The 12,064-nt window shown below is 38.0% G+C and overlaps 1 protein-coding gene across 1 annotated transcript in view; it reads left to right on the forward strand.

The window, feature by feature from the left end:
• Positions 1–12,064, forward strand: part of TENM2 (teneurin transmembrane protein 2) — a 1,384,955-nt gene that overhangs the window by 313,645 nt on the left and 1,059,246 nt on the right. Inside the window, exon 3 of the mRNA XM_049874278.1 lies at positions 8,157–8,456. Within this exon, the coding sequence (XP_049730235.1) occupies positions 8,231–8,456 (226 nt within the window). The 5' untranslated portion in view covers positions 8,157–8,230. The remainder of the gene's footprint in view (positions 1–8,156; positions 8,457–12,064) is intronic.

Consider the following 12,064-nt stretch of genomic DNA (forward strand, 5'->3'; position numbering starts at 1 on the left):
GATTAGTTAATTAGACAAAGGCTTGCAGGCAAGATCTCTGTAGTCTGTTCTGCTAAAGTGATGGAACCCACTTAGGCAACTGATGAAAAAAGCCATGTGGACACTCTTCAAGGGAGAAAATGTGGAATGTAACATTTTATTTAAAGAATAAAGCATCAGCATAGCAGGAACAAGCTGGTAGTGATTGCCATTTGTCAGTTCAGGACAAGGTGGAGGCTAGGGGGAAAGATTTATGTTTTGCTTTCTGTTACAAGGCAATTTTAATTACTTTTTAAATTCAGCCTCTAAACTTGCATTTCCCACAGGAATTGTTAACCTTAACTTTCAAGGATGATTATACTAAAAGTGCTTGCCCTTGGTAGGTAATAAATGCATTTTATTAGATAAAAAATGGATATTCAACTGTATTAGGGTTAAGACTAATATTCTATTATTTTAGAATTGTCTTCAGAAGAAAAATAGATTGACAAATGCTGCTTCGAATGTTACAACAGGTTCTTTGTGATCCTTTCCTGGGGCTACAACAGTATTTCTTTTTTTTTTTTTTTTCCTTTAAAACAAAAGTCACAAACAAAAATCTGTATATTGGCCAAGCAGGGGGCTCAAATGAGTGAAGCAGACTGGCTGTAAATTCAAAAGGAGTGGTAAAATTGAAAAAAAGAAAAGAAAAAAAAAAACATGGAGCACAAGTAATCAGCTTAAAACTGTGAGTGGCCTCTCAGAGCAGTCTGTTGATTTCATGATGGAGCTTGTATCCAAGTTTTCTACATTGCCTGATTTTTTTTTAATTAATCTTTTTAATTTGACTCAACTCTTGATCCACAGAGAGTTGTAAGAAATAATATGGAGACAGCTCAAGTATCTTTTACCTAATTCTACCAGTGGTAACATCTTATAAAACTGTTGTACAATATCACAGCCAGAATATTGACCTTGATATAACCAAGATAAAGACCATTTACATAACCACTAGAATTCCTAATATTACCCATTTGTAGCCAGGCTCGTTTCTCTCCCATCCCTCAAATCTTCTTAACAACTAGCAACCACTAATCTGTACTTCATTTCTATCATTTTACCACTTCAAGAATGTTGTGTAAATACAACCATATACTACACAAATTTGGGGAATGGCCTAATTATCTGGAGATTAGTCCAAGTTGTAAGTATCAATAGTTCATTCCTTTTTATTGCTGAGTGTTATTCTGTGGTGTGGATGTCCCAATTTACCCATTGAAGGACACCTGGTTTTTTTCCAGTTTTATGTAGGCTATTAATGATTTAATCTACTATAAACATTTCTGTACAGTCTTTAGATGAACATACAGTTTTCATATCTTTGGGACAAATGCTCAGAAGTGTGATTGCTGGATCATATAGTGGTTTCACTTTTTTAAAGAAACTGCTGAACAGTTTTCCAGAGTTGCTGTACCATTTTACATTTGGACCAATAATCTGTGAGTGATCCATTTTTTCCTCATCCTTGCCATCATTTAGTGCTGTCATTGTTTTTTATTTTAGACAACCTGAGAGATGTGTAATGGTATCTCGTTTTGGTTTTAACTTGCATTTATCTAGTGGCTAATGGTGTTTTATATCTTTTCATCTGTATGTCTTTTTTGGTGAAATATCTCTGCATGTCTTTTGCCCATTTTCTAATTGGATTGTTTGGGGTTTTTTTGTTTGTTTTGTTTTACAGTTTTGTTTTGAGAGTTTTTTACATATTCTAAATATTTCTTCTTTATCAGACATATGGCTTACACCTGTGTTCTTCCAGTCTCTGTGTGTATATATATATGTATATATATTTATATATATATCCTTTTACCAGGGTCTTTCATAGAGTAAAAAAAATTTTATTTTGAAAAATTCAATTTATCAGTTTTTATTTTTATGGATTATGCTTTTTGTGTGGTCTAAGAACTCTTTGCCTAGCCCTAGAGCTCATTGCTTTCCTCTTTTTATTTTTCTAAATTTTTTTTAGTTTTATGTTTTAAATTTAAGCTTGTGATTCATTTTGAGTTATTTTTCATCAAGTGTGAGACTTAAGATAAGGAGCTTTTTTTGGGGGGGAGGGGTGCTGTGGATATTTCCCTATACCACTGCTCCAGCACTATTTGTTGAAAAGGCTATCTTACCTCCACTGAATTGCTTTTATGCCATTCAAGGACTCCTTGTTTGCAAATAAGGATGGTTTTATTTCTTCCTTTCTGATCTTTTTGTCTTTTATTTTCCTTTCTTGTGTTATTTCACTGGCTAGAACTTCCAGCACTATGTTAAATAAGAGTTGGGAAACCACATATTCTTGTCTTGTTCCTGATCCTAGGGAAGGTCATTCAGTCTTTCACCACTCAGTGTAATGTTAGCTCTAGGGTTTTTCTTCTGTAGATGCTCTTCATCAAATTGAAGAAGTTCCCTTCTATTCCTTGTTTACCAAGAGTTCTTATCAGGAATGGATGTAGAGTTTTCTCAAATGCTTTTTCTGCATCTATCTGTATAGTATGTGATTTGCTTTTGACAATTGAAAAGAAGTGTTACCTGATGTTTTTGAGAGAAGTGTTCTATAAATGTTGATTAGATTCTATTGTTTGACATTGTTGAGTTCTTCTACGTCCTTACTAATTTTCTGACTACTTTTTCTATCAGTTGTTGAGAGTCAGCTATTGAAGTCTCCAGCTATGATAGTGGCTGTGTCTACTTCTTTCAGTTCTATAATTTTTGCTTCTCATATCTTGCAGCACTGTTTTTTGGAGCATACTCAATTAAGATTGCTATGTTTTCTTGGTGGATTGACTCTTACCATTATATAATGTCCCTCTCTGTCTCTAATATTTTTCTCTGGCCCTTTTATTATTATATAATGTCCTGCTCTGGCTCTGGTAATTTTCTTAGCTATTAAATCTATTAAATATTGAGCATAATATTTTTATATTAATATAGTCACTCCAGCTTTTTTTTTTTTTCCCAATTAATGAGTGATGTTACTTTGCAATTGACTCATAGCAACCCAGGTATACAGAGAAGAACTGCTCCATAAGGTTTTCAAGGCTGTGACCTTTCAGAAGCAGGTTGCAAGGCCTGTCTTCTGTGGCACGTCTGAGTGGATTTGCAACTGCCAAATTCTGGCTGGTAGTTGAGCACTTAACCATTTGTGCCATCCAGGAAATTTTTACTCCTGTTTTCTCCTGATTAATGTTTGCAAAATATATTTTTCTATTTGTTTTACTTTCAACATAACTGTATCATTGTCTTTGAAGTGACTTTCTTGTATACAGCATAGAGTTGAGTCACGTTTTTAATTTACTCTGCCAATTTCTGTCTTTTAATTTTCATATTTAGGCCATTTACATTTAATGTAATGGTTGATATATTAGGACTTAAATCTGATATTTTGTTTTCTGTTTGTTCTTTTTATCATTTGTTTCTTTACTTTTTTCTTTACTGTAGGTTACTTGAATATTTTTTTTAGGACTGAATTTTGATGAATTTATAATGTTTTTGAATGTATAGCTATGTAGATTTTTTTTTTTTTAGTGGTTATTTATACACACACACATATTATCACAGTCTACTGCTTTTGTCATTTTATTAGTTCAAGTCAGATGTAGAAGCCTTACTTCCCATCACCTTCCCTCACTTAATGCTATTATTTTTTAAATATGTCTTCAACATACATTTAGGGCCACATTAGACAATAGTATTTACTTCAACCAACAAAAATAACTTAGGAATTCAAAGGGAGAAATCACGTCTATTGTTTTTACTCATATTTTTGCTGACTATGTTCGTTTTCCCTTCCTGGTGTTCCAACATTCATTCTTTTATCATTTCCTTTCTGTTTAGAGAAGTAAGCTAATTGTTTAGCTAATGTTTCAGAATAAATCTGCTGGAGACATAGTCTTTTAATTTTCCTTTGTCGCAGAATGTCTTGATTCTCACTTCATCCCAGAATATTTTCACTGGATATATGATTCTGGGTTGAAGGATCTCTTCTTTCCGCCCTTTAAAAAAAAAAAAAAAAAGTACCCCTTCTTTCTGGCCTCCTAAGTATTTCTTTTTTTGAGTGGTAGTAAATGGCATTTATTTTTAATTTTGGAGTCCATGTTTTCATGCCTATTATGGATTGTCTTTTTGTGTTCAGTTTGAGATTCTTCTGTTTCTTGGTATGACAAATTATTTTTTGATTGAAGTTTGGACATTTTGGTTATTATGTTCTGAAAGAATGGATCTTATATAAACCTTCTATCTTAGCTGTCTCCCTTTGACACTGCTCTGATGGGGGAAGGGGAATCTGCCTCATTATTGCCAGGTGGAGTTAGAAGTCCAGGTTCCCCATTCAGCCTCTGTCAATACCCGAGAGTAGGGAACTCCTTGATAGGAGTTGGGGGAGATGAGAATTCTGATTCCCCACTGGGCCTCCACCGATACCCAGCAAGAAGGCCTCACTACTCCTCCCACATTGCACCTACTGACAGCATAAGAGGAGTTAGTGAAAGCCCTGACTCTGCACTAGGTTTCCTCTTATACTACCCCAGAAAGTAGAGAGAGTGGTGCCTTTTAGTACCCGGGGAGGGGGGGTGTAAGATCAGGGCTCCCATGTGATTTCCACTGAAGGGATTTAGGAGTGAGAATGGGGAGTGACCTTAATACTGCCTGGAAGAGATGAAAGTCCTGACTTTGCCACCACTCTGGTGAAGGTATTCAGGTTCCTTGTTAGCACCTTTCAAGCGTGGGAGTCTAGGCTTCCCACTCAGCCTTTGCTTATGAGGATGGGAATGAGACCACGGTTTTATCCATGTTGCATGGCTGGGGTAGAGTAGTTATTGCCTACAAGTGTTCTCTCTTGGTAGGCTGCCCCTTTCATAGTCATTTGGCTAGCAGAAGCAAGCCTTTATTGTCTGTACAATTAATATTTCCTTGTTGACACCTTCTTCAGCTCCAAGTCTGGGATATACCAAACCCACTGCTGTCGCGTCGATTCCGACTCATAGCGACCCTACAGGACAGAGTAGAACTGCCCCATAGAGTTTCCAAAGAGCACCTGGCAGATTTGAACTGCCGACCTCTTGTTTAGCAGCTGTAGCACTTAACCACTATGCCACCAGGGTTTCCAGTCTGGGGTATATAGGGCAAAAAGAAAACCCAGGCAACTCACCACCATGTTCCTTGGGCTCTGAGGTCTCTATTCAGTCTGCCTTCTTCTTTCTACTGTTCAGACTCTTCTTAAGTTTTTTTGTTTATATAGGTATGTGTATCTATATATTTTATATATAGATACACACACACACAGGGTTTTGGTGTATACTTAGTAGGAAGAATGGGAAAAAAATATGTCTTCTCCACCTTTCTGGAACTGGGAATTTCTAGATAGCCTAGTTTTTTTTAAGATAAGCTGGAGATGTAGGTTTTAATTTAAATTCCCTTCTTTGTCTTTTTAGTATTGAAAATTAATATTTAACTAACAGGTAGGCCAAATGCGTAATGCCTATTGGCCAACAGTCCGTGAACTCTGCATGGTTCCCGAAGAAATTAGCTTTCTCTGACTAAGATTTGCCATTTTTTTGCCTCACTATATATAAATTTCTATCACTTATCCAAAGGTGACATTGCTGACGAATTTAAATATCAAGCACATACCGAGAGAAGAATTTAGCAGGAAAAGATCACCGGGCAACCAAATTAGACGTCAAAATGTCCAAACACTAAAGTTCTTGTGCTTTATTAATAGGTAATAAGCCTTTAGGCTCCTACTCAGAACACGATTTTTTTTTTAAATAAAAGCACACACACATACTTGTAGAAAGTCAGCCTGATTTCCCAGGCACAATGCAAATGAGAGGAAATAGGATTTCTTAAGTCAGAAACACTGGAGACATTAAAAAGTAAAAACTCACAGTGACACAGAAGAAAGGAAAAGTTATAAAATTGATCCCAAACATCCAATCCCAAAAAAAGCACTTGGAGCTCATCAGCATTGGTGCACACAGTTTTACATATACTCAGTATGCGTTGCAGGTCTTTCTTTATTGGTGCATCATTTAAGTACTGATATTTATCTTTAGAGCTTTGAGTTTCAGGGTTTTTTACTATGATATTCACCCTCTGTCTATGTAGATCTGTGATTGCATAGCTAACAGGGAAGAAAAAAGCATTATGAGGAGAAAATAATTTACTTCTTTTTGTGCCCCTACTGTGTGTTAGACAACATATTGGGATCTTTACCCACAATATCTATTTTAATTTTTACAGAAACTCTATGAAGTGGATACTCTTTTTTTTTTTCATTTTAAATGATTGAGAAACTAAGTCTCGAAGACCTCAAGTAGTTTTTACAAGGCCCCTGGCTAGTAAGTAGCCACCGTAAGATTGGCAGGCATCCAGTCAAGACCCAAAAGTCTATGTGTTTGGCCAATGTGTAATATGAAGTCCAAAATGTTGAAATCACATGTCAGAACTTAGGGAGGGTATTTTTGAAATCCAGAAAATTCACTAATGTGGAGACATTTGAATTAACTGCACAACAACAAAAATTTCCATGCTGACAATGACTGTGTCCTCTAAGCAGGGCCTGAGGTCTTGACTGGTGACTCTCAAAGGTGCTTCTCAACTTGCTGAGTTAGTAACTGTAGACTCTAGGAAACTAACCATTAGTTTTGTTTTTTATAAGCTACAGTGGCAGCTACACAACTGTGTTTGATGTCCGTAAGAGGTGTGCCACTTTTCTCATTGCCAACTCTCAAATGTATTGTCCAGAATTACAGGCAATATTTGATAAAATGTACCAATAGTGTACATTAGGAGGGTTCTTTTAGTAATAAAAGACAAGAGAGGGGCAAATTGGCTCCTTCTGCCTGGGGCTGATCACATTGCCATCCATATCTCTGTGTACATAGGCTAGCCCTCCAGTATATATAAGCACCCATTCCACTGGGTTGTCATGTGGTAAATATCCAAGGATGAACAGAGGGGTTCAAAACTACAGATGTGCTCCCCTAATATTTGCTGACATATTGAGGAGACAGTAAGCAACATTAGCCTGGAGAAAATCATTACTCGGACTCTGGGTTGTATTTTCAATTTTAATTAAAATTCTTATTTGTCTATTCTGTCCAGGCCCTGGCCCTGTGGTCCATGCTATTTTGCATGGCAAATGAAATCAATAAGAGCCTATCATTTGGAACTTGGAGATGCCTAAGCGTTTGGGTTGTATTTGCTGAGCAGAAGGTTTGTGTTTTCCGAGTGATGTTTGGCATACACTTGCAGTCCCAGGGTGTCAAACGACAGCCTGTGGGCTCCCTGGTTGCCAGTTTATATGTTATATAGATCCCTTCCCATCAGCTTAGCTACTGTATTCAGTTCTCTTCTGTTTTTGTTTTTTTTTTTAAGCTTTTCTATGGTGGATGTCTAAGCAATGAAAGAAACTGTATGGGCTCAGGTTGATGATCAGGTGGTTGTGGCAATTAGACCTTTTGTCACGAAGGTCTCCTGTCGGTGGGTGACTAGGGAGAAGAAGTGACCAGGTGTGCCCAAGGCACAGATTTGCAAAGGAGAAAAAAAAATATGATTGGAAGTATGCTGAAGGCTCATTAGAGAAATTGGAGGAAGATTGTTTGCTTGTCAAGAATGCATTATATCATTATTCTCCAGACTCAGCTGGGCAATTTTCTGTTAGCTGAATGTGACTTTGTACCGTTGCGAAGTGTTAACAGCATATATTTCTGCCTCATGATCGAATCTGCTGTTGCACCTTTCTTTCTATCTTCTTTTTTGGTTACTTGTTTTCTTCCTAATCTTAGAGAATGTAATTAAAGAAGGATAAAATTTGTTTTTTCTTTGAACTGCTTTATAGCAAGATCTTGCATTAGCATGACAGACTTCTGTGTTATCTGTGCACATATAGAAAATCAAACGACGAGTTTTTTGGTCAGATTTTATTCAAATCTATGAAATGAAAACAGCAAGAAAATTAATTTTCTGCCTCAAGTTCTTTTATTTGGGCTGATTATTTAAACATACATTAAGCATATGCAAAACAGATCATTTTGCACTGACCAAATTGGCCTCTTTTATGTTTTTATCTGCGTCTAAACGTGAGTCGGAAGTGAAGGCAGACTTCTCTGTAATCACAGACTTGGTTTTTCCTTTGATGTTTTCAGGTGGCAGAGTGACACGTTCCAAAACTCAGCACTGACTTTTCCGAAAGCACCGGTGCGCTGCCTGACCTGGAAAAATGGATGTGAAGGATCGGCGACACCGCTCTTTGACAAGAGGGCGGTGTGGCAAAGAGTGCCGCTACACAAGCTCCTCCCTGGACAGCGAAGACTGTCGCGTGCCCACACAGAAGTCCTACAGCTCCAGTGAGACGCTGAAGGCCTATGACCACGACAGCAGGATGCACTACGGAAACCGAGTCACAGACCTGGTTCACCGCGAGTCAGATGAGTTCCCAAGACAAGGTAGGTAGAGCTGACCCCGCTGACTTGCTCTGGTTAATTTCACACTGTTGACTTGCCCAGGATGTGTGTCAATGGCCGGGCTTGGTAAAACTGGGAACAAAACATGCTGGCAGGCAAGCTGCTCTGTTAGATTGTAGTTTAAAAACAATTCCTTTATCAACAACCCACATGAACACTTAGAAGTGATAGCAAAGTGCCTCATTTATCTTGGACACAAAGAATTCTTCAACAATATGGTGGTTGCTTTTGGAGACCTTTCATGGTGGGTTTTGACAAGTGTGAGACACAGAAGAGCTTTGACTTCATAAGGTGTATTCCCAAGAACATCATGAATCTCTATCCTGAGGAACAGGAGTCTATCTTTGGCTTCTAACTACTCTTCTTGAAGTCTACTCTCACGCCTCCAGGAGTTCTACTTTCTGCTGCTTTATACCTTGGGCTTCTCAGTTAGATTCTATCTTTGAACAAAAAAATATATTAGTTAAAGGAGATTTAGACCTGCCGTTGTAATAACACAAAGTCCACTGGTAGTACAAATGGTTTGCACTTGGCTACTAACAGAAAGTTGATGGTTCAAATTCACCCAACAGGGCTGCAAAAGAAAGGCCTGGCAATCTACTCCCATAATTTTACAGTCATGGAAAATCTTCTGGAGCACCGTTCTACTCTGACACAAGTAATATCACCATCGCTCAAAACTGACTCAGTGGCTATGGGTTTTGAATTTGGTATAATAATATATAATTTCTTCCCTCACCAAGGAGCCCTGGTGGCGCAGTAGTAAAAGCTTGACTACTAACCAGAAGGTCAGCAGTTTGAATCCACCAGCTGCTCCTTAGAAACCCTGTGGGGCAGTTCTACTCTGTCCTATAGGGTCGCAATGAGTCATATTAATTCTGAGTTTTACATTTTTCTTTTTGTGTTTCAGAGCATAGGTAAACACGTTTGTCATATAGTCAACTCTTCTAATATAATACTCCCTCCTACTTTCACAAAACTTAGTTTTCTTGCACTATTTTCACTTCTTTTAGAATAATATTTTTCTCCTGGGCACTAATAGTTGGCATTCTCTTCATGACTGGTATCCAGGAAGACCTTGTTACCATTTGTTCAGGGTGGCTGTAGATGCATTGACGTGCAGTGTTAATAGGTATCGTGGAAAGTTCACTCACTAGCTCCTAGTCTTTGCTTGTGTTCCAGCCTCATCGTGTGAACGATTTACAAAATTACAAGTGAGTGCACGAAAGTACAGGGAATGGGTCACAGAGGCCACTCAGCTCTAAGGGTCTAGGCCTTGCTCTGATGGATTATTGCATCATTTGTTTTACAACACTGATTATTTCCCTTTCCATTTCTTTGGCAATGAATGTTGCAATTAGTCTGATTCCTCCTGAGATACCTTAGCTTGGAATTCCATTCCTGGCTTCTTGGCTTCCTTAAATTATTTGACTTACCTTTACTTTATTTCTTAGAAAACACCATATATGTTATTAATGAACAGTATACCTAAGATTTATAAACCTGCAGTCCAGAGATTGTTCTATAAAGTCTGTTCTCTTATGCTCCCTGTTTAACCTAGCTCCCGCTTTTATAATTAAGAGAATATTGAAAAAAAAAAATTCAATAGAGAAACAGTTTAAAATTGTTTGCCTTGCAACTGTAGATCCTTGCAGGATACAATTTTTATTTTATCCTCTTTCTAATTTTCTGAGTTATTATCATGTAAATGAAACACATCCTGCTTCTCCATGAGAAACCGAGAGAAGGGCAGTGCTCGAGAATTGCTCTGTATGAAATGCCTTTGATCTGTGCATAACTTCAACAAGTGTTTTACTTCGTTAAGATCTCGCCTGACCCCAAAACACATGTAATGGGAATTGGAAAAATAATGTGAAGAATTATGACTTAATTAATTAATTAATTAAGGCAGTACTTAAATTTCCAATATGAAAGATGAAGACACCTATCTGTTGTTTTCAAAAACATCGCTAATACAAAATTCACATATTTTGAAAGGTGCTGCACGTTTAACATGGTTGAAAGGTTTTCATTTTCTGCTGCATTTTTGGTTTCATTTATAGGGTCGCTCCCTGCATATGTGTTTGTTTCTCGCACTTCTATGCTGAAATGTAGACTCTTCTTCCTAAGTCTCATTCAGGGTACCTCCTAGCCTCTGGATCAATGTGCTGTGAGCTGTAGATCCCAGATTATGGTCGAATTGTAGATTGGCCTGTCACCTCTTCCCTTATTAATATTTACATAAAATGAAACCAAGTGCTTGGGATTTTATTATCAAATATACCTTTATTCTTTCTGTGTAATCTTGTTCCCCTCCATTGATAATAATGGAAGTTGCTTGGCCGTATCCAGCTCAGAGCTTTCCCATTAACAATTCACACATGCCGCGTGTTGTTATTGAGCCCATATTTGTTTGTGTAATGTGTTTGCATGCATTAAAAACTGTGCAGGCCAAAAGTAGAAATGAAAAGGCATTGGAAAGTATTTGCATATGCAAGTGCAATTCCTTCTGAAGACGTCTATGAATTTATGCATGAAAATGTAGTCAGAGTCTGAGTGGATCTACTTTGATGGGTTCTAAAATTGAACTCTGCAGGAAGTAAATAAGCACATATTTAAAGAGAGGAGGAGCAGGAGACGGAATCTGGCAAGCAGCACATGCGACTTGAAATTCAGTCACTACAGAGAGGGTTAAAATAAATTTTACACTCAGTAATAACAAGACTTTTTTTTTTTTTTTAAATGTCATGCTTTTCCCATTTTATTTTCTTATTCATGAAATCAAAGAGCACGGTCATCTCAGTACTTATTAGCCTAGAGGTACATTAGCAAGGATCATAGCAGGATCATCTCCTGTGGTATTTTTATTTAAAACCCAAGACACAGACCATAAAGCAAACACACTTCTCACATACAAGCAAGTTGGGCAAACACAGTTGGATGTCTCTGCAGATGCCCAGGGTGGAAAAGAATCACCAGCCAGTAAAAGTGATGTGGGGTCTGGGTCAGACCTTGTGGGGCTTTTCCAGCTGCCCAGCAAAAAAAAAAGCAGCAAGTATCAATTGTGAGAACCTGCCATATCCCAGCAGGACAAATGAGCCAGGTGTTCCCATGGGAAGCTTATGGAAGCTCCCATCACATTGTGTCTCCTTTGCTTGCTTTCAGCACAGAAGCCTCCCCTGCCTTCTTCTATTGTGGGCTGCTTCACCTAAGTAGAGGCTATGCAAATTACCTGTCTGCCCTCTATTATGCTGAATTCTCCTAGTGTGAAAAGAGAAAACTGCTGACCTGAGGTCTGTGGCCACTGCAGTAATTAGTAATTAGTAAATGACTAATCCTGCATGAAATAGCATCCTAGTGGTCGGAGAGTTAATGCACCTGACAAAAGTGACCAGTTGTCTGATCCCCGGTCAGCCCCAGCTGCGGTCCAACCTGTGAAATAGATGCCACTTTGTATAATGAAGGTTGGCCAAGTTCCCAGGCAGCTTGTTCTTTTGAGCCCGGAAGTTAGGGGTAGAGAAGACACTCTCCTCTGACTTAGACACGTTCCCTTCGTTTAGGAGCCTCAAGTTAAACTTGAAGTTGGCTTT

The sequence above is a fragment of the Elephas maximus genome, chromosome 2 (genome assembly GCF_024166365.1).
Source record: "Elephas maximus indicus isolate mEleMax1 chromosome 2, mEleMax1 primary haplotype, whole genome shotgun sequence".
In the NCBI taxonomy this organism is placed as follows: Eukaryota; Metazoa; Chordata; class Mammalia; order Proboscidea; family Elephantidae; genus Elephas; species Elephas maximus.